Source organism: Salvelinus alpinus, chromosome 14 (assembly GCF_045679555.1).
Source record: "Salvelinus alpinus chromosome 14, SLU_Salpinus.1, whole genome shotgun sequence".
In the NCBI taxonomy this organism is placed as follows: domain Eukaryota; kingdom Metazoa; phylum Chordata; class Actinopteri; order Salmoniformes; family Salmonidae; genus Salvelinus; species Salvelinus alpinus.
In genome coordinates this window covers 53,817,623-53,840,169 of record NC_092099.1, presented here as the reverse complement: position 1 = coordinate 53,840,169, position 22,547 = coordinate 53,817,623, and the positions used below count along the sequence as shown (strand labels likewise).

Genomic DNA, 22,547 nt, shown 5'->3' with positions numbered 1-22,547 from the left:
AAGTTCCTTTCCTGAGGATGGCTCACCTCTCACAGTTCTGGGTGACTTTAACCTCCCCACGTCTACCTTTGACTCATTCCTCTCTGCCTCCTTCTTTCCACTCCTCTCCTCTTTTGACCTCACCCTCTCACCTTCCCCCCTACTCACAAGGCAGGCAATACGCTTGACCTCATCTTTACTAGATGCTGTTCTTCCACTAATCTCATTGCAACTCCCCTCCAAGTCTCCGACCACTACCTTGTATCCTTTTCCCTCTCGCTCTCATCCAACACTTCCCACACTGCCCCTACTCGGATGGTATTGCGCCGTCCCAACCTTCGCTCTCTCTCCCCCGCTACTCTCTCCTCTTCCATCCTATCATCTCTTCCCTCTGCTCAAACCTTCTCCAACCTATCTCCTGATTCTGCCTCCTCAACCCTCCTCTCCTCCCTTTCTGCATCCTTTGACTCTCTATGTCCCCTATCCTCCAGGCCGGCTCGGTCCTCCCCTCCTGCTCCGTGGCTCGACGACTCATTGCGAGCTCACAGAACAGGGCTCCGGGCAGCCGAGCGGAAATGGAGGAAAACTCGCCTCCCTGCGGACCTGGCATCCTTTCACTCCCTCCTCTCTACATTCTCCTCTTCTGTCTCTGCTGCTAAAGCCAATTTCTACCACTCTAAATTCCAAGCATCTGCCTCTAACCCTAGGAAGCTCTTTGCCACCTTCTCCTCCCTCCTGAATCCTCCTCCCCCTCCTCCCCCCTCCTCCCTCTCTGCTGATGACTTCGTCAACCATTTTGAAAAGAAGGTCGACGACATCCGATCCTCGTTTGCTAAGTCAAACGACACCGCTGGTTCTGCTCACACTGCCCTACCCTGTGCTTTGACCTCTTTCTCCCCTCTCTCTCCAGATGAAATCTCGCGTCTTGTGACGGCCGGCCGCCCAACAACCTGCCCGCTTGACCCTATCCCCTCCTCTCTTCTCCAGACCATTTCCGGAGACCTTCTCCCTTACCTCACCTCGCTCATCAACTCATCCTTGACCGCTGGCTACGTCCCTTCCGTCTTCAAGAGAGCGAGAGTTGCACCCCTTCTGAAAAAACCTACACTCGATCCCTCCGATGTCAACAACTACAGACCAGTATCCCTTCTTTCTTTTCTCTCCAAAACTCTTGAACGTGCCGTCCTTGGCCAGCTCTCCTGCTATCTCTCTCAGAATGACCTTCTTGATCCAAATCAGTCAGGTTTCAAGACTAGTCATTCAACTGAGACTGCTCTTCTCTGTGTCACGGAGGCGCTCCGCACTGCTAAAGCTAACTCTCTCTCCTCTGCTCTCATCCTTCTAGACCTATCGGCTGCCTTTGATACTGTGAACCATCAGATCCTCCTCTCCACCCTCTCCGAGCTGGGCATCTCCGGCGCGGCCCACGCTTGGATTGCGTCCTACCTGACAGGTCGCTCCTACCAGGTGGCGTGGCGAGAATCTGTCTCCGCACCACGTGCTCTCACCACTGGTGTCCCCCAGGGCTCTGTTCTAGGCCCTCTCCTATTCTCGCTATACACCAAGTCACTTGGCTCTGTCATATCCTCACATGGTCTCTCCTATCATTGCTATGCAGACGACACACAATTAATCTTCTCCTTTCCCCCCTCTGATAACCAGGTGGTGAATCGCATCTCTGCATGTCTGGCAGACATATCAGTGTGGATGACGGATCACCACCTCAAGCTGAACCTCGGCAAGACGGAGCTGCTCTTCCTCCCGGGGAAGGACTGCCCGTTCCATGATCTCGCCATCACGGTTGACAACTCCATTGTGTCCTCCTCCCAGAGTGCTAAGAACCTTGGCGTGATCCTGGACAACACCCTGTCGTTCTCAACTAACATCAAGGCGGTGACCCGTTCCTGTAGGTTCATGCTCTACAACATTCGCAGAGTACGACCCTGCCTCACGCAGGAAGCGGCGCAGGTCCTAATCCAGGCACTTGTCATCTCCCGTCTGGATTACTGCAACTCGCTGTTGGCTGGGCTCCCTTCCTGTGCCATTAAACCCCTACAACTCATCCAGAACGCCGCAGCCCGTCTGGTGTTCAACTTTCCCAAGTTCTCTCACGTCACCCCGCTCCTCCGCTCTCTCCACTGGCTTCCAGTTGAAGCTCGCATCCGCTACAAGACCATGGTGCTTGCCTACGGAGCTGTGAGGGGAACGGCACCTCCGTACCTTCAGGCTCTGATCAGGCCCTACACCCAAACAAGGGCACTGCGTTCATCCACCTCTGGCCTGCTCGCCTCCCTACCTCTGAGGAAGTACAGTTCCCGCTCAGCCCAGTCAAAACTGTTCGCTGCTCTGGCACCCCAATGGTGGAACAAACTCCCTCACGACGCCAGGTCAGCGGAGTCAATCACCACCTTCCGGAGACACCTGAAACCCCACCTCTTTAAGGAATACCTAGGATAGGATAAAGTAATCCTTCTAACCCCCCCCCTTAAAAGAGTTAGATGCACTATTGTAAAGTGGTTGTTCCACTGGATATCATAAGGTGAATGCACCAATTTGTAAGTCGCTCTGGATAAGAGCGTCTGCTAAATGACTTAAATGTAAATGTAAATATAATCAAAGTCTATTAAACTGAATATCTGACCCCATAAAGATGATTTAGCAATAAGCAAGAGACTATAGTTGAGTTACAATAATAGGCAATCAAGAAAGGTCTGAGAATGGAATTCTAAATGTGTTTTTAATTACTTTGTAAAATGAACAATACATTATACAAGGCATGCACTTAAGTTAAAAAAGCATTAACGAGCATTACAAGGTATATTCTAGGGATGATGAGAGAGAGAGAGGCATGATGTTATCACAACATAACCTCTGCTACCCAGAGGTGTGACAGAATGGGGGTTGGAGAGATAATGCAGAATTCCTAAGACAACACAAAGGAAATTCTTGCATACAGTGTAAAGAGTCACTTCGGGAGCTGGGCTGCTCTACAGTACTAATAAAATAAATACTAATAAATACTTCTCATCCCTTTTTTTTATCCCTGTATGAAATTGTAATTAGTTGGTTATGATAATATGTTGTACATGCTGTATTCACCTCAAAGTATTTCAGGGACATCCTCACCCCATATATCTTTGTTGTTTTTAACCCTCTGTTCATTCATATTTGGGAAAGGCTATCAGTGTTTAGTGACACATTGACCCCTATGCCAATACAAACACCCTGTTGTCTTTTCCCAGGCTGTGTACAAGGCTGATCTGGAGTGGCTGAGGGGATGTGGTTGGAACCCCCATGAGTCTGTGGAGGTCTTGAAAGTGAAACACGCCCAAGCAGTCCTGGCTGATGTAAGTAATTTAAAACATATAATATATGTAATAATAATTATATATATATATATAGAATAATATGATAGTATAGTTATATAGTAATATATGCCTGCAAGCAAGTGTCTGTCATCTGCCTGATTTTTTTTAAATTTGTGGACTGAAACAGGTTAACATTTAATGACATGTATTGATGGTTGATTTGACTGTTGTTGTTGATGTAGACATTGTTGATGTTGTCTTGCAGAGAGGCTACCGTGTCAAATTGGATCAGCAGAAGTTCACAGCTCCTGTGGACAGAATCGACATGGTTTGCGCCAAGAACGCTGCAGATATCCTCAATGAGGTGGGTCGGGACATGGGCAAATTCTGACATGTTATAACACATGAAAGAATCACAATGTTTTTGGAACTTCTCACATTCTGTGGATAATAGGTATCACAACGAAGGAAAAAAACATTGGACTGTTGAAGCAACAAGAATAGTAGACATTAAGTACAATACTAATCAATTGCTTTTGTGTTATTTTTTGTTGTTGTGCAGGCTAATTACCGTGCACTGTGGCACACAGAGAAGACTAAGTACACGATCACAGACACCCCAGGACTGGCAACAGCAAGAGAGGTGGCCAAGAATCTCCATCCGGTAAGATACCTTTTCTTTCTTTACATCAGAGTTCTCAGACATTTGAAATGCTCAAAGTGCCTTTGCCAGTCTGAATAAAGCATCAAGAATAATGAAGGTAGAGGGGAATTCCACTTTCTATTTTGAAATAAATAAGAAAGAAAAACTGAAGAAAATGCTCCTAATACATGTAGTGTAGTCACAAAATATTACCTTTACATTCTGTAATCTCCGTTTCTATCTATCTTCCTGTTCACAGAAACTATACACCAAGGACTGGGATAAGGTCAAAGCTACCGGCTTCTTCATGCCCGGAGATGCTGTTCCCATCAAGCAGTGCATCCACAACAATAAAGTCCAGAGTGACGTGAGTATCACAGTGTTTTCCTTTATTTAAACAGGTTGTCATTGATACTTATCTCATCTAAATCTAATGGAACAGTAGTGTCCGTTCACTCCCAATAAAGATAACATTGACTACATAATGTTCTTAGTATCCTGTGGAGTGTGTAAGGGACTCAACACATCCACTCTCTCAGTGCCGTTTTATTTCTAAATGCTTAGATCTCTATTGCAGTCTCTGTATGTATAAATAAATTGCACTCAGTAAGGCACACTTTGATACTTTACGTGTCTCTTTCACAGCACAAATACAAGGCAGAATATCGCAAGCAGGCTGGCCACCACATTGGAGCCCGCTGCGTCGAGGATGACCCTCTGCTCATGCTGGCTCTGAACTCAGCCAAGATTGCCAGTGATGCTCTGTATAAGAAGGACTTCAACAAGTCCAAGACCAAGTTCCATCTGCCAGTGGACATGTTGTCCTTTGAGCTGGCCAAAAAATGCCAGGTCCAGGTCAATGACAACCACTACAGGACCCGTCTACATAACTGGACCTGTCTGCCAGACTCCACTGATGTCACACAGGCCCGCAAAGCCTACGACCTTCAGAGTGACGTGAGTAGATAGATAGGCCTACCTGACACAACTTAACAATTACAGTATGTCCGTTATGCTTTAGGGCTTCCAGGATGCATATACACTGAGTGTACAAAACATTAGGAACACCTGCTCTTTCCATGACATAGACTGACCAGGTGAATCTGATCCCTTGTTGAGGTCACATGTTAAATCCACTTCAATCAGTGTAGATGAAGGGGAGGAGACAGGTTAAATAATCATTTTTAAGCCTTGAGACAATTGGGACATGGATTATGTATGTATGCCATTCAGAGGGTAAATGGGCATGACAAAGTATTAAAGTGCATTTGAGCAGGGTATGGTAGTAGGTGCCAGGTGCACTGGTTTGAGTGTGTCAAGAACTGCAACGCTGCTGGGTTTTTCACATGCAACATTTTCCATTGTGTATCAAGAATGGTCCACCACCCAAAGGCCATCCACCCAATTTGACACATTGGAGCATTGGAGTCAACATGGGCCAGCATCCCTGTTGAACGCTTCGACACCTTGTAGAGTTCATGCCTTGACGAATTGAGGCTGTTCTGAGGGCAAAAGGGGGTGCAACTCAATATTAGGAAGGTGTTCCTAATATTTTGTACTCTCAGTGTATATCTCTATCCCTCTCTCTCCCTCCCCCCTCTCTCCCTCCCTCCCCCCTCCCTCTCTCTACCTCCCCTCTCTTTCTCTCTCCCCCTCTCCCTTTCTCTCCACCCCCTCTCCCCCTTTCTCTCTCCCCTCTCCCTCTCTCTCTACCCCCTCTCCCTCTCTCTCCCTCTCTCTCTCTACCTCTCCCCCCTCTCTCTTTCTCTCTCACTCTCTCGCTCTCTCCCCCTCCTCTCTCCCTCTCCCCTTCTCTATCTCCCCCTCTCTTCCCCCCTCTCTCTCCCACCACCCCCCTTTTATACCTCTAGGTAAAATAATTGTTTGTCTGACTCTGTCCTCTGTCTGTCTGCAGGTTGTCTACAAGGCTGATATGGAATGGCTCCGTGGATGTGGATGGGTTGCTGCCGATTGTGTCGATCACGTCAAAGTCAGAAATGCCCAGAAGATCATGAACGAGGTAGGTTCCTTTATCTGTATCCAAGCTGTTGGTATGGTTCTAGGTTTCATTGGGCACATTCTGCTCCTCACATATCAGTCATTAGTACTGTATGTGTTTGCTGTCCTTCAGTGAATTCTTACCATGTCTTTCTTTCTCTCAAATGTCTTTTTGCAGAGGCTTTACAAGAAGGATGCCAAAGACAACTTTGCCAAATACACACACATCGTGGATCGTCCTGAGCATATCCTGGCCACCATCAATGCTTTTAACCTCAGTGATGTGACTGAATTATTTTACTACTTTAGATTTTATCTTAGCTAAGTTTACCAAAGTAAAACAACTACAGGGCCATGAAAAAGTATTTGACCCCTTTCTGAATTTCTCTATTTTTGCATATTTTTGATCTTGAATGTTATCAGATCTTCAACCAAAACATAATATTAGATAAATTGAACCTGTGTTTACAAATAACAAAAAAAGGGGGGCAAATACTTGATCATGACATTGTACATATATTCCCCTTTTTTGGATGCACATTTCCACTGTTTCAAAGTATTATTTGGAAGCAACCCTGGTAGGATAGAGTACCTCGTTCAGATAGCCTTTGACCCATACCTCAAGAAACATGTGAGGACATTGTGTTGAGCGGGATCCTTCAAATTGATCATAACCTGTGCCTATATGTCCTTCTGTTGTAAAGCTGAAATACAAGGAGACCTTCAACGCGGAGAAGGGCAAGTACATCGGCTCAGAGGACACACCCCAGCTGGCCCATAGCAGAGAGGTCGCCAAGGTCATCAGTGAGGTAAAGTACTCTACATCCATAGGACTTGGTCTTCACAGAAACACTTATCTGCATAAATGTCTAATTTTATATACAAAATATCATTTTAATAATGTAGATAATAATTAATACATTTTATTATTTCTATGTTATACAAAATAAATACATGTCTGAAACGATTTTTACATTGTGGATTGTTTTGTTGTCATTTGTAGAAATACTACAAACTGGCCTGGGATGAAAGCAAAGCTACTGGTTACCAGCTGGACGCTCATTACATCCCTGTAGTCGGAGCCAAGAAGACCAGGGAGATTGTCAGCGACGTGAGTCTAATTTATAGTCTCTTGACAACCAGCAATACAAATATCATGATTAACAGGAAAGAATATGATGATTATTACTATTAAATATACATAATTAAAGAGCAACTGACACGTGACTTTAGTACTACTAAATCTAATCAGAATAGTTGGTAATATATTGGATTTCTTTAAATGTGTTAAATGTGTGTCAGTTTGTTTAAAGACAATCTGATCATATCAATTAGTAACTGCTAGTGGTTGCATATGTTGCTGTGGCAACAGAAGCAGATGGAAAACATGTAAATATAGCAGAGATTGTTTGTCCACTGTGCTGTGCTATGTATACTTGCTGTATCAACAAAGCTCTTTGCTCCCTGCAATCGATGACGACATTCGTTTTTTTCTTTGAAACTGAAACCTTTCAGGCTAAGTACCATGACACCCATGAGAAGGCCAAGGGCCACTACCTGGCTGACACCCTGGTGGACTTCCCTGAGGTGATGCGCTGTGGAGAACAGGAGAAACAGAAGGGCCTGGTAAGATATTATACTGCTAGAATTCTGTAATATATCTACAGTATATCTAGTAAGATATACTACTGCTATAATACTATAGTACAGTATATCTACAGTCTGTCTAGTAAGATATAATACTGCTATAATTATATAATATAGCTACAGTATATCTAGTAAGATATGATACTGCTATAATACTATAGTATATCTACAGTATATTTAATACATATAATAATGCTATAATACGATAGTATATCTACAGTCTATCTAGTAAGAAATAATACTGCTATAATTGTATAAAATATCTACAGTTTATCTATTAAGATATGATACTGCTATAAATCTAAAAAATCGAATCAAACTTTATTTGTCACATGCGCCGAATACAACAATTGTAGACCTTACCGTGAAATGCTTACTTAAAAGCGCTTAACCAACAGTGCAGTTCAAGAAGAGTTAAGAAAATATTTACCAAATAAACTAAAGTAAAAAGTAACACAATAAAATAACAATAACGAGGCTATATACAGGGGGTACCGGTACCGAGTCAGTGTGCGGGGGTACAGGTTAGTTGAGGTAATTTGTACATGTAGGTAGGGGTGAAGTGACTATGCATAGATAATAAACAGCGAGTAGCAGCAGTGTACAAAACAAATTGGGGGGGGGGGGGGTCAATGTAATAGTCCGGTGGCCATTTGATTAATTGTTCAGCAGTCTTATGGCTTGGAGTTAGAAGCTGTTAAGGAGCCTTTTGGTCCTAGACTTGGCGCTCCGGTACCGCTTGCCATGCGGTAGCAGAGAAAACAGTCTATGACTTGGGTGACTGGAGTCTCTGACAATTTTATGTAGTTTTTAATACTATAGTATACAGTGCCTTCGGAAAGTATTCAGACCCCCTGACTTTTTCCACATTTTGTTACGTTATAGCCTTATTCTAAAATTAATTAACAAAAAAAATCCTAAGCAATCTACACACAGTACCCCATAATGACAAAGTGAAACAGGTTTTAAGATATTTTTGCATTTTTTTTTACCTGAAATACCTTATTCAGACCTTTTGCTATGAGACATGAAATTGAGCTCAGGTGCCTGTTTCCATTGATCATATTTGAGATGTTTCTACAACTTGAATGGAGTCCACCTGTGGTAAATTCAATTGATTAAACATGATTTGGAAAGGCACACACCTGTCTATATAAGGTTCCACAGTTGACAGTGCATGTCAGAGGAAAAACCAAGCCATGAGGTAGAAGGAATTGTCCGTAGAGCTCTGAGACAGGATTGTGTCGAGGCACAGATCTGGGGAAGGGTAGCAAAACATTGCTGCAGCATTGAAGGTCCTCAAGAACACAGTGGCCTCAATCATTCTTAAATGGAAGAAGTTTGGAACAATCAAGACTCTTCCTAGAGCTGGCCGCCCAGCCAAACTGAACAATCGGGGTAGAAGGGCCTTGGTCAGGGAGGTGACCAAGAACCCGATGGTCACTCTGACAGAGCTCTAGAGCACCACCAATAAGGCCTTTATGGTAGAGTGGCCAGATGGAAGCCACTCATTAAAAAGGCACATAACAGCCCGCTTGGAGTTTGCCAAAAGGCAACAAAAGACTCTAAGACCATGAGAAACAAGATTCTATGGTCTGATGAAACCACGATTGAACTCTTTGGCCTGAATGCCAAGCGTCACGTCTGGAGGAAACCTGGCACCATCCCTACATTGACACCCCCCCCCCCCCCTACGGTGGCAGCATCATGCTGTGGGGATGTTTTTCAGCGGCAGGGACTGGGAGACTAGTCAGGATCGAGGCAAAGATGAACGGAGCAAAGTACAGAGAGATCCTTGATGAAAACCTGCTCCAAAGCACTCAGGACCTCAGACTGGGTGGAAGGTTCACCTTCCAACAGGACAACGACCCTAAGCACACAGCCAAGACAACGCAGGAGTGGCTTCGGGACAAGTCTCTGAATGTCCTTGAGTGGCCCAGCCAGAGCCCGGACTTGAACCCGATCTACAGTAACATCTCTGGAGAGACCTGAAAATAGCTGGGCACCAACACTCCCTATCCAACCTGACAGAGCTTGAGATGATCTGCAGAGAAGAATGGGAGAAACTTTCCAAATACAGCTGTGCCAAACTTGTAGCATCATACCCAAAAAGACTCAAGGCTGTAATCGCTGTCAAAGGTGCTTCAACAAAGTGCTGAGTAAAGGGTCTGAATAAAAATTTCAAAAACCTGTTTTTGCTTTGTCATTATGGGGTATTGTGTGTAGATTGATGAGTGAAAAAAAAACGATTTAATCAATTTTAGAATAAGGCTGTAACCTAACAAAATGTGGAAAACGTCAAGGGGTCTGAATACTTTCCGAAGTCGCTGTTTCTACAGTATACCTAATAAATAAAATACTGCTATAATACTATAGTATATCTACAGATTATCTAGTAAGATATGATAATGCTATAATATTATAGTATATCTACCGTACATCTAGGTAATATATTACTGCTATAATAATATAGTATATCTAGTCTATCTAGTAAAATATAATACTACTATAATTATATAATATATCTACAGCATATCTAGTAAGATATGATACAACAATAATACATCAATATATCTACTGTATATCTATAGTATATCTATAGTATATCATTAGTATATCTAGTAAAATATGATACTGCTGCATATTCAGGACGGCAGGTAGCCTAGTGATTAGAGCGTTGGGCCAGTCACTGAAAAGTTGCTGGATCGAATCCCCGAACTGACAAGGTAAAAATCTGTCGTTCTTCCCCTGAACAAGGCAGTTAACCCACTGTTCCCCGGTAGGCTGTCATTGTAAATAAGAATTTGTTCTTGACTGACTTGCCTAGTTAAATAAAGGTTAAATAAAAAAAATGGTATGTTCACATATAATAAGATATCACTTACACAGTATAATCTAGTAAATCGCACACATGATAATCCAGTCGCTACAGTCGCCAAATATACAGTAAAACAACAGCAGGTCGTCATTAAGAATTTGTTCTGAAATCTACCTGTATAAATAAAGTTAACAATTATACTCTGTTGGAACTTGGAATATGCCATATTTACTCCTTAGACATACTTTCCTATTCATATGTTTAGTTCTGTCAGGTTCTCCTACTTATTTGTTATTTTATTTTATTGAATATGCTTTACTTACTTCTAATCTTATTTTGTTGTTGCAATTTATGAACCTGCAGGTATGCATTTTGTACTCTGTGCACCACGTTTATCCTGTGCATGTGACACATATGCTTTCATTTGATTTTATTATATTTTTGATTTGAAAATAATCCACGTATCTGGAGATCTGAACACAGTGCCCTGTTCTTTCTTCCAGAGGAATTACCAGAAGGAGTATAATACCAACAAGGCCAAGAACCACATCCCCGCTGACATCATTCCCAACATCGTGGCTAAGAGGTGCCAGGACATGCTCAGTGACGTGCTGTATCGCACCTTACTGCACAACTGGACCTGCCACCCCGACCAGCAGGACCTTATCAGAGCCCGCAAGAACAATGAGATCCTGAGTGATGTATGTTGTATTTCGCACATGTTCAAAACATACTTTACAAATAAGTGAAAAAATACACTGAACAAAAAAACTTGTGAAGTGTTGGTCCCATGAAATGTTCCCTACGCACAAAAAGCTTATTTCTCTAAAATGTTGTGCACACATTTGTTTGCATCCCTATTGGTGAGCATTTCTCCTTTGCCAAGATAACTAATCCACCTGACAGGTGTAGCATATCAACAAGCTGATTAAACAGCATGATCATTACACAGGAGCACCTTGTGCTGGGGGCAATAAAAGGCTACTTTAAAAATATGCCGTTTGTCACATAACACAATGCCACAGATGTCTCAAGTTTTGAGGGAGCATGCTGGCTGCAGGAATGTCGACCAGAGCTGTTGCCAGGGAATGTAATGTTCATTTCTCTACCATAAGCTGCTTCCAACGTCGTTTTAGAGAATTTGGCAGTATGTCCAACCGGCTTCACAACCGCAGACCATGTGCCAGGACCACGTGCCAGGTCCAGCCCAGGACCTCCGCATCGGGCTTCTTTACTCGCGGGATTGTCTGTCGGGGCGGCTAAGCCCTCTCAGACCCACCCATGGCTGTACCCCTGCCCAGTCATGCGAAATACATAGATTAGGACCTAATGAATTTATTTCAATTGAGTGATTTCCTTATATGAACTGTAACTCAGTAAAATCTTTGAAATTGTTGCATGTTCCGTTTATATTTTTGTTCAGTGTATATATATAGTTTAAAAACAATACAATGACATGCTGTATTTAAGAAACAAATAGAAGTAATTATAATGTAGGTTCATCTGTTCCTCATCCCTCTGCTGTCCTTAGTTAGCTACACTACCGTACACTATCACAGTATTTGTAAAATCCCAATAAATCCAACTGATCTGATCTCTGCGTTGTGGTATTGTCTATCTGTCTGCTAGGTGTACTACAAAGAAGACCTGAACTGGATAAAGGGTATTGGTTGCTATGTTTGGGACACACCTGAGCTTGTCCGTGCCAAGAATGCCCACCTGCTGCAGAGCGATGTGAGTACAAAGAGAGACGTCACCTCTGTCACACTTACTGTCATTTATACCAATGACTCCCCTAGTCTTTCGTTTGTTAATGATTGACTACCTGTCCATCATAAATACTAAATAAATTGTATATTTTATCATAATAGTGATAAGAGACTATTTAAAACGGGATATTCCTGCTTGGAGACTATTACATTTTAGTCATTTCGCAGATGCTTTTATCGAGATCGACTTACAGTAGTGAGTGCATACATGTTCATACTGGTCCCCTGTGGGAATTGAACCCACAACCCTGGCATTGCAAGCACCTTGCTCTTACCAACTGAGCCACACGTGACCATGGTTTATTAACCTTCTCACATTTGTTTTCTCACAGATCAAATATAAGGAGGAGGGTAAGAAGGAATTCAACAACTACTCCATCGTGACAGACACCCCTGTCTACGTGACTGCTCTCCTGGGTCACACCTGGGCCAGTGATGTGAGTGTCAGATGTACTATACAGAAATCTATACTATACTGCATCATACTACACAATTCTTCTAATAGTATAAAAATGTTTAAAATCCGCTTTGTATCAAAACATATGCTCTTTATCTCCACAGCTGAACTATAGGGAGGCTTACCAGAAAGACAAGCATATCTATACCACCATTCTGGATACCTACGACTACGCACACAATGCCAACCTCAAGCACATCTACAGCACCGTGAGTGTGGCTCTACTGTCGACAGACACTATGTCTCCAAATGACCTATTAGGATTTTAAATGCTGTATTTAGAATGTTTATCTTTCGTTTTGTGTCATCTAGAAAACATATACATCTGCCTGGGACAAGATCAAGGCTAAGGATTACACGCTGCCATCAGACTCCCACGCCCTGAAACACGCCAAACAACAGAAGGTCATCCTCAGCAATGTGAGTTCAACATTGCACCCAACTTAAAAGCCTTTAGTAGTCCAAGATGTTTTTTTTTAAACTTTTGATGCTCTTTATTGAGAATTCATCATTTGTTTAATGTTGTTGTTTTGGATCCCTAAGATTCAATGTCATTCATTTGGTTTATCAGTTATCACATACATAAAAGTTGCATGTACATTGTTAAAGCCCACTACTCAAAGCAACCCATATGATCCCCTTCCCTATAGGTTAAATACAGGGAGGATTATGAGAAGTTCAAGTCCCTCTACACCCTGCCCAAGTCCCTGGAGGACGACCCACAAACTCTCCGCTGCCTCAAAGCTGGAAAGATGGGTCTTGACGTGAGTCTTGTTGCCTTTTTTCATGATCGCCTCTTTACTCTTTCCATATGGCAGTCAAACACATTGATCATGGAAATGTAGACACACCTAATGGTTTATGTACCCTCCCTACATATAGCGCTTGTACAAGGCGGACTATGAGAAGACCAAGGCAAAGAACCACATCCCCCCAGATATGCTAGATGTCGTTTCAGCCCGTCAAACCCAGAACCATGTCAGTGAGATCGGTTACAGGAAGCACCTGCACCAGTGGATCTGTATGCCTGATATGCAGGTGTACGTCCAGGCACGCAAGGTCAACGAGCAGCTCAGCGACGTGAGTCATCTGAACAATTAATATTTGAATACACTTTTTTTATGTGGAAAACTGTATTTATTGTGATTTCACATTGCATTTAATCACAGTTTCATGTGAAGTTAAATTATTCAATTGGATAAAATGTGTTATTCTTACTTATTATAAACAATTATATTTTCAAATAAAATATATAATATTTTTTATACAGTATATAAAAAAAATGTTCTTCAGGAAGACCTAGTGTTATTTTTTTTTTTGGGGTGTAGTCGTTCATTTAAGATCTGGTAGAATGTGTCAGACAAAGTAACTACTATTGGAAATGACTTCTAAACTAACAGTTATATGTGTGTAGTTCATTATATTATGTAGTTCTAAGTTATAGTGCATTAATTCTGTACTTCCTCTTGCTTGTCATTATGACTTCATTAACTGATTGTTATTTTTCTGTAACTCCCCAGATCTTCTACAAGGATGACCTGAACTGGCTGAGGGGAATTGGCTGCTATGCCTGGGACACCCCTGAGATCCTGCGAGTCAAGGCTGCTGACAAACTGCAGAGCGATGTATGCTCCCGCCGCATGCCTCTCACCTATCTTTCTTAATCCGTCTTTCCTCCTCTCCTCCTCTCCTGTCCTCCTCTCTTCTCCTCTCCTAATCTAATGACTGTAGGAATCAGATTCACCCCACAGATGTGGACAAAGATGTGGATGTATTTGTATGTTTGTTCTTGTCTACCAGAACAAGTACAGAGCCAAGGGCATTGAGGCGTTCAAGGATTACTCTGTGGTCATCGACACTCCTACCTATGAGACAGCAAAACTGAGTTCTCAGAACCTGAGCGATGTGAGTACTGTCATTAAAGCTTCTTACTTCTATATCACCATCTTAATGTTTTATTTAACCCTTATTTAATCAGACGAGTCAGTTAAGAACAAATTCAAGTTAAGAATTAAAATAATTTTCATAATAATCAGTCAATCAAATGCATTTATAAAGCCCTTTTTACATCAGTAGATGTCACAAAGTGCTTATACAGAAATCCAGCCTAAAACTCCAAATAGCAAGCAATGCAGATGTAGAAACATGTTGGCTATGAAAAACTCCCTAGAAATGCAGGAACCTAGGAAGAAACCTAGATAGGAACCAGGCTCTGTGGGGTGACCAGTGCTCTTCTGGCCGTGCCGGGTGGAGATTACAAGAGTACATGGACATTAAGGCCAGATCGTTCAATGATGAAGCATATTAAGTTCTCCCCTATTCGTCCTCTATCCTCTCATGTTCTCAGCTCCACTACCGTCACGACTACGCCACCAATGTCAAGGGAACTAACTCCTCCCCCGCTGTCACCGTGGATACAGAGAGGGCACGCCTGGCCAACTTCAACCAGAGTGATGTAAGATGTTTTCAATTCTTACTTATTTTCTTTGATAATTTCTTTACTTTAAGTACACTCTTATAAAGCATACATCACTCATAACTTCAAAGATTCATAGATAGTAACTACTCCCTCAAACTGTTTCTGGATATAAACGCTGACTGTAATATGATTCTCATATCTCATGTCCTCTTCTGATTACCCCTCTCCTTATTCTCTTCAGAACTTGTACAAAGAGGCCAACAAGAACTTCATGCCCACTGGCTACTCTCTTCCCCACGACAATCCTCTCATGAAGCAGGCGAAACAAAATTCCATTGTTGCCAGCAGCGTAAGAGACACTTTATTTTCTTCAAATGTTCATCAACTTGTTACATTGTGTATAAAATATGAACCATTCACATTCCGTGAGGTCATTGTAAAAAATAAAATAATAATGATCTATTCAGATGCAAAGTTTCAGTTATGAGAGGCACATACTGTAGGAGTGTTGTGTTGTGTACTGTAGGATGACTGGATGAATGTAGTGGAGTTACACTAGGAACAGTGTTGTGTTGTGTACTGTAGGATGACTGGATGGATGTAGTGGAGTTACACTAGGAACAGTGTTGTGTTGTGTACTGTAGGATGACTGGATGGATGTAGTGGAGTTACACTAGGAACAGTGTTGTGTTGTGTACTGTAGGATGACTGGATGGATGTAGTGGAGTTACACTAGGAACAGTGTTGTGTTGTGTACTGTAGGATGACTGGATGGATGTAGTGGAGTTACACTAGGAACAGTGTTGTGTACTGTAGGATGACTGGATGGATGTAGTGGAGTTACACTAGGAACAGTGTTGTGTTGTGTACTGTAGGATGACTGGATGGATGTAGTAGAGTTACACTAGGAACAGTGTTGTGTTGTGTACTGTAGGATGACTGGATGGATGTAGTGGAGTTACACTAGGAACAGTGTTGTGTTGTGTACTGTAGGATGACTGGATGGATGTAGTGGAGTTACACTAGGAACAGTGTTGTGTTGTGTACGGTAGGATGACTGGATGGATGTAGTAGAGTTACACTAGGAACAGTGTTGTGTTGTGTGCTGTAGGATGACTGGATGGATGTAGTGGAGTTACACTAGGAACAGTGTTGTGTTGTGTACGGTAGGATGACTGGATGGATGTAGTGGAGTTACACTAGGAACAGTGTTGTGTTGTGTACTGTAGGATGACTGGATGGATGTAGTAGAGTTACACTAGGAACAGTGTTGTGTTGTGTACTGTAGGATGACTGGATGGATGTAGTGGAGTTACACTAGGAACAGTGTTGTGTTGTGTACGGTAGGTGAATTAAAGGAAGCCTATATGTGTAGTTACGGTAGAATGGTAATATATTGGATTTGTATCGTAGTACCTCACTCGTGGAATTGTGTTGTTGTATAGGTGAAGTACAAGAATGACTATGAAAAGTCAAAGGCTACGAACTATACCATGGACCCAGAAGGTGTCAGCTTCGTCAACATCAGGAACGCCAACAAGGTCACCAACCCGGTAGGATTACAAACGTCTGCTACTCTTCCCTCACTATTTGGGAAAAATATAATCATTTATTAAATATTTAATTTGATTGATGATCCATCTATATATTTTTTTGTTATGAATCCCTTGAAAGATGTTGAATCGTTATAGAGTCAAAGACTCTGGTATGTTGGTATTATTAAAAGGATTGTTTTGTGGCGTAGTAGTAGTGATGTTATTTCCCCTCTCTCTCTCTCTCTCTGTCTGTCTGTCTGTCTGTCTGTCCCAGCGTCTGTACCGTGAGCTGTATGAGAAGGGCAAGGGCAAGATCCACACCACCTACGACACACCCGAAATCAGACAGGTCAAGATGACCCAGGAGGCCGTCAGCGACGTACGTGACCTATTGTCATCCTGTCATTATCACTCCTGTACTATTGGCATTGATGTTTGTTACTATGGCTCATTGATGTTTGTTACTATGGCTCATTGATGTTTGTTACTATGGCTCATTGATGTTTGTTACTATGGCTCATTGATATTTGTTACTATGGCTCATTGATGTTTGTTACTATGGCTCATTGATGTTTGTTACTATGGCTCATTGATGTTTGTTACTATGGCTCATTGATGTTTGTTACTATGGCTCATTGATGTTTGTTACTATGGCTCACTGATGTTTGTTACTATGGCTCATTGATGTTTGTTACTATGGCTTTGTGTTGATGCTTGCTACAAGTCTAATTCATCATGATTATATCTATTTTTTCATTCATTCTGTACATTCATTATATTTAGAGACATTTTGTTTAAAAACGATGGATTTATTTGTTCTATTTGCTGTGAAGTTAGTTTGCCACATGTTCTAAGTGCTGTGTGTCTCCCTCTGTCCCATGCAGTTGTGTTACAAGGGGAAGTACTTTGCTGACAGAGGCACCATGATCCCCATGGGCATCACTCCCCAGATGATACACTGTAACCACGTCAACGAGATCACCAGTGACGTACGTGGCCCAATAACGTTCACTCACCGAAAACAAAGCAGCCAAGCAACTTCTGAAACGTGCAATATTTAGGCTATACAACTACTGAAATATGTTTTTTTCAATGAATACTTAAGTTAACTTCAGTGAGAATATGAGAAGGGTTAATGGTTTATTGTTACTTTTCCCTCCATGCCTAATGAATAATTATACAGTAATGTAATCGTTGGGTCTCTGTTTCCATCACCAGCTGAGATACAAGGAGGACCTTCTGTGGCTGAGAGGCATTGGCTGCTTCCTGTATGACACACCTGAGATGTCTACTGTCCGCAACATTACCAAGTTTAGAGTAGGTTCCTTTCTTTCTCATTTTATTATGGCTTCAATCACCAATCAGTTGATGGATTACACTCCTCATGGGGCGATTGGTCTAAGTAATTAGCTAAGTATACACAATCTGCAAATACTGTCTATAATATATCTGCTCCATGCTAATCCATATTCATTTGTCTTACCACAACAGGCCAACTATGAAGTTGAGGCAAAGAAGAACCGTGCCAACTTCACTGTGGTCCTGGACACACCAGAGTACCAGCGCGTCACTGAGCTAAAGACCCACATGAGCGACGTGAGTCATGCTCTCTACTATATCGCCCACCATTTCCCACATATATATATATATATTATTAATATATCATATTGTAATATACAATATATTAACAGAATACAGTAAAACTGCCATTATACGAGGCCGTTGCTTGTTGGAGACTCAGCATTTAATGGAAGTTTTGCCGTATTATAATATGGTTTAACAGGTCTGTCTTTGTCTGAATAGGCAGTGTTAAGTGGCTATGTTAACCTTTAACCTCTCGTCCTCAGCTGATGTACAGAGCCCAGGGCAATGTGGAGAAGACCAAGTGCACCACCACCCTGGACTCCCTCGATGTCAAGAGAGTCAAATGGGCCCAACAGCTCAGCAACAAGGCAAGTCAATTTAGCTCTCATAGATACAATAAACCTGGTGAACTCTTAGGAGGACTGATATCTGTGTTAAGATTTGTATTGGTACCTACTTAAAGCACAACAATGACAAAAATGAGGTACAAAGAAAGTGATTTCTGACATTTTTGTTAATGTCTCTCATAACTGCAGTATATGTACACTGACCTGGCCTCCAAGGAGAGGGCCCACTTCACTCCGGAGGTGGACACCCCCATAATGGACCACGCCAGGGCTATGAAGGTGGTCTTCAGCGAGGTAAGTCTTTCTAACGCAATTTAACTCAAACACTTTTCGTCCTTACAACCCAGCGTATACCATACTGGGTATCACGTCCCAATATGATACCATAGTATTTGCCCTTCACCGCTGCTCTAACACAGCTTCTCCTCTGATTCGTCCCCAGATCAAATACAAAGATCAGTATGAGAAGATGAAGCACAAGTACACTAGCATCCATGACACACCCATCCTGGTCCGGGCCAAGAAGGCCTACCTACAATCCAGTGATGTGAGTATGCTCTCTGGTGATCCCTCCTCCGCCTCTACTGTCTTTGGTCTTTAAGTTGTCCTTCTTACAAATGACTGACCTATTACACTCTCTCTCTCTCTCTCTCTCTCTCTCTCTCTCTCTCTCTCTCTCTCTCTCTCTCTCTCTCTCTCTCTCTCTCTCTCTCTCTCTCTTTCTCTTTCTCTCTCTCTCTCTCTCTCTTTCTTTCTTTCTTTCTCTCTTTCTCTCTCTCTCTCCAGCTGCGCTACAAGGAGAGCTTTGAGCGATCCAAGGGACACTACCACAGTGTCAAGGATGCCCTGGATATCGTGTGTCACCGTAGGGTCACCGATGACATCAGCGAGGTCAGTATGTCAGCCAATTAGAAAAGATCTCCCCAGCTACCAAAACTGTTTGAAATTACATCATTACAACCAGTAATCTCTTTCAACCTATTCACTAAGTCGTTTCAACCAGCTTTGCCTTCTGGCTCAGAGCCATCCAATAGGATGATTTGGCCCATTAAACAGACTTTTGGTATGTGGATTTAGCCAAATACTGTATACATGTATGTTATCATACAGATATAAGACACTTCTCTTTCTCTCCTTCACACAGGTCAAATACAGAGAGAAGTACATCAACTCTCTGGGTACATGGAGATCCATGCCCGACCGTCCCGAGTTTTTCCACAGCAGAATCATCGGTGAAAACGTCAGCGATGTGAGTGACGTCCCCTTAACAACAGAAAATACCCTCAGAGCAGAATCATTGTATTGTCAGTTTCAGTACATTTGAATACTTAGAATGGGTAGTTTACCATAAAACAATTGTATTGTCCATTTCAGCATATTAGAATAATTGTATGTGTTTATGAATGACCCACACCATTAATTTCTCTGTCCAATATTAGATCAAGTACAAGGAGGATCTGGAATGGCTGAAGGGTATTGGCTGCTACGTGTGGGACAGACCTGAGATGGTCCAGGCTGAGAAGAACAAGGTCCTCTTCAGTGAGGTAAAGAAAATCATCTACCGCTGCAAATACAATAAAAACCTCAGATCTTACTGTATCTTTGTCTTCCATAACCACCAGTCTTTTTTCTCCTCTTCTCTTTTGTAAACAGAGACTCTATAAAGCGACTTTCGAGAAGAACAGACACCACTTCAAGTATACCTGTGACACTCCATTCTTCCAGGCCACCAAGAATGCCTCCGTTATTATCAACGATGTAAGTCACAGACGCACTTTTGGAACACATTTATACAAATTCATATTGGTTTCAATTTGGATATACTGGATAGATTTGATCTTATTTAAATGATCTTATGAAAAACAGATGCAGTAATGAGTATAACATGTGTTTTCTTTCTACTGCATCTCATTTGGATTCTCAGCTTTGAAGGTAAAAGATGGTCATGATTAGTTCATAACGTTATGAATATCTTCTGTAATGATGAATGCACCTTGCTTCTTCCTGAGGTAATCCTAGCCACAATACCGTGTTGTTGTCACTCAAGTTTCTTTTGTATCTGCAGTTCATTCCTCACATGGGATTAACCTTGGCTTTCTTTCCTGTAGTCTTCTTATCCCCTGTCACAGCTCCCTGTTTGTTGTCAGTTGTCTTTAACTCCTTTTTGACGTTCTGAGCAGAGGCACTATAGAGCAGCCTATGAGAAGACCAAGGATAAGTACAGCAGTGTGTTGGATGATCCTAGAAACCTCCTGGCTAAGGAGAACGCCAAGAATAGCCAGGTAAAGCTATGATTTTCCCCCTGCTAAGCCCCGCCCTCGTCCGCCTCTACCTCCTCTGGGCCTATCAGATAGCCTGCTTCTGAGCCCGGTGCATGAGGTCATCTGACTGCAGGCCTGCGGGAGGTCGTAGTCGCATGGATATAATGTCCATGGTTGTTCGTGTTCACGTCTCTCTCTCTCTTTTTCCTCACGCAGCAGGTGTCGTACTCTGTCACTCAAATAGCCCTCTTGGGTGTTCTGAGTGAGCGGCTACACTCTCCTTGATCTGTGCACTCAGAGTCAAAACCCGTAGACTTGGTTGAACCCCTTTATCACGTCAGTTTTAGTGACAAATGTCAACATTTTTAAAAGCATCGACAAAATCATAAAAGCTAATAAAAAAAGCCCATATGATTGATTGGTTGAACCAGATTGAACCAGATGTAATGGTTCTGAGGGAATAGATCAGGAGGACACAACACAGACTCCAGGCCTAGGATCTCCGCAGCTCCTCTCCAGTCCACTCCGTCCTGTCCACTGACCCTGTTCCTGTCCTCAGCATGCTGTGTCTGTGTGTGTGTTAGTGTGTCCCTCCGTGGACAGAACAAATATAGATCCAGGGCCAGGGTGCTCTTAAAGAACGGCTGCAATGAGCTGCTCCGCCCAGACATCCTCAGCGCCATTTACCAGTCCAGCGAGCAGTGTAAGGTAATCGTCCATCGGCCCAGCAGACCAACCAAGCTCACCTCGCAGAGTTTTTCCAATTCCCTCCTGCTGCAGTTGTCTTCCCAGCCTCAGCACTAGCTAACTTCAGCTGTGGAAACCCATGCTGAACTCCTAATTGACATTAGCTTCCTTCACTCCCATTTTTTCACATTTCAATATTAGTCATTTAGCAGAAGCACTTATCCAGATCGACTTACAGGACCAATTAAGGTTAACTACCTTGCTGAAGGGCACATCAACAGATTTGGGTTTCTGGCCCAACGCTATTAACTGCTAGGCTACCTGCCGCCAACCACCACATTTGTCAAATTCTGGACATCTTTTCCTCCCTGCTTCAGAAACACTCTTGAATCTCCACTGACCTCTGAACCCAAGCTACCCAGCTCATCCCAAGTTATGATCCCGCTCCCTGTAACCCACATCACAAGTACAGACTGAACCGTCTAGAAAGACGTTGAATGTTAAATGAGGAATACATATTTCCTATGACAAAGTCAATAGTTTTGTTTATTTTCATTTATTTAAGTTCACATTTTTTATCCAAATGATATTAAATAAATACAACCATCATTAGTCTGTACTAATCGTGTTGAAATAGCAACAGACTCACCAGTAGGACTCAGTGTAGAAGCAGACGAGCTGATCAAACGTCAGCTGACGAAAATGAACCATGAGAAAACCACTGTTTTCATTCTCACACTGTGTGTTTGTGGACATCTCTTTGCACATCATTTCATTGTCTTGCATGTTTCCATAAAGCATGTTCCAACCTGTGCATGGTGTCTTCCCATTGCATTAATTCATTACATTGACATGTACTGTAGTCACGCTTCACAGAATCTCCTTTTCATGCTACACTACATTTTAAATGTCATTATCTTTTTTAGCACATACATTTCGTTTGATCAGGAATGGATAAAGCCATGTAAACTTAACTCATAAAATCAATCTGCAAAGCACATAGATCATCTATAGATAATTGAAACACTGTTAATAAGGTAAGTTGATACTGATTTGACAGTAATGTCTCCTGTGTGAGTGTGTCTAACTCTGGTG

At 42.4% G+C, this 22,547-nt stretch overlaps 1 protein-coding gene across 19 annotated transcripts in view; it reads left to right on the top strand.

Moving 5' to 3' along the window:
- The window catches only part of LOC139539080 (nebulin-like), a 104,008-nt gene that overhangs the window by 51,658 nt on the left and 29,803 nt on the right, over nucleotides 1-22,547 (top strand). For all 19 annotated transcript variants that reach the window (XR_011667867.1, XR_011667868.1, XM_071341803.1 and 16 more), the window contains 34 exons: nucleotides 3,222-3,326; nucleotides 3,553-3,651; nucleotides 3,850-3,951; nucleotides 4,190-4,297; nucleotides 4,576-4,887; nucleotides 5,846-5,950; nucleotides 6,107-6,211; nucleotides 6,633-6,737; nucleotides 6,932-7,039; nucleotides 7,444-7,554; nucleotides 10,897-11,094; nucleotides 12,023-12,127; nucleotides 12,495-12,599; nucleotides 12,724-12,828; nucleotides 12,932-13,039; nucleotides 13,270-13,383; nucleotides 13,502-13,699; nucleotides 14,140-14,244; nucleotides 14,420-14,524; nucleotides 14,967-15,074; nucleotides 15,280-15,387; nucleotides 16,484-16,591; nucleotides 16,848-16,952; nucleotides 17,458-17,562; nucleotides 17,792-17,890; nucleotides 18,065-18,169; nucleotides 18,421-18,525; nucleotides 18,694-18,798; nucleotides 18,947-19,051; nucleotides 19,291-19,395; nucleotides 19,649-19,753; nucleotides 19,944-20,048; nucleotides 20,158-20,262; nucleotides 20,685-20,786. Coding sequence is in view for 17 of the 19 variants with exons in the window: in XM_071341803.1 (XP_071197904.1) it covers nucleotides 3,222-3,326; nucleotides 3,553-3,651; nucleotides 3,850-3,951; nucleotides 4,190-4,297; nucleotides 4,576-4,887; nucleotides 5,846-5,950; nucleotides 6,107-6,211; nucleotides 6,633-6,737; nucleotides 6,932-7,039; nucleotides 7,444-7,554; nucleotides 10,897-11,094; nucleotides 12,023-12,127; nucleotides 12,495-12,599; nucleotides 12,724-12,828; nucleotides 12,932-13,039; nucleotides 13,270-13,383; nucleotides 13,502-13,699; nucleotides 14,140-14,244; nucleotides 14,420-14,524; nucleotides 14,967-15,074; nucleotides 15,280-15,387; nucleotides 16,484-16,591; nucleotides 16,848-16,952; nucleotides 17,458-17,562; nucleotides 17,792-17,890; nucleotides 18,065-18,169; nucleotides 18,421-18,525; nucleotides 18,694-18,798; nucleotides 18,947-19,051; nucleotides 19,291-19,395; nucleotides 19,649-19,753; nucleotides 19,944-20,048; nucleotides 20,158-20,262; nucleotides 20,685-20,786 (3,978 nt within the window). In the remaining 2 variants the exon portion in view is untranslated. The remainder of the gene's footprint in view (nucleotides 1-3,221; nucleotides 3,327-3,552; nucleotides 3,652-3,849; nucleotides 3,952-4,189; nucleotides 4,298-4,575; nucleotides 4,888-5,845; nucleotides 5,951-6,106; nucleotides 6,212-6,632; nucleotides 6,738-6,931; nucleotides 7,040-7,443; nucleotides 7,555-10,896; nucleotides 11,095-12,022; nucleotides 12,128-12,494; nucleotides 12,600-12,723; nucleotides 12,829-12,931; nucleotides 13,040-13,269; nucleotides 13,384-13,501; nucleotides 13,700-14,139; nucleotides 14,245-14,419; nucleotides 14,525-14,966; nucleotides 15,075-15,279; nucleotides 15,388-16,483; nucleotides 16,592-16,847; nucleotides 16,953-17,457; nucleotides 17,563-17,791; nucleotides 17,891-18,064; nucleotides 18,170-18,420; nucleotides 18,526-18,693; nucleotides 18,799-18,946; nucleotides 19,052-19,290; nucleotides 19,396-19,648; nucleotides 19,754-19,943; nucleotides 20,049-20,157; nucleotides 20,263-20,684; nucleotides 20,787-22,547) is intronic.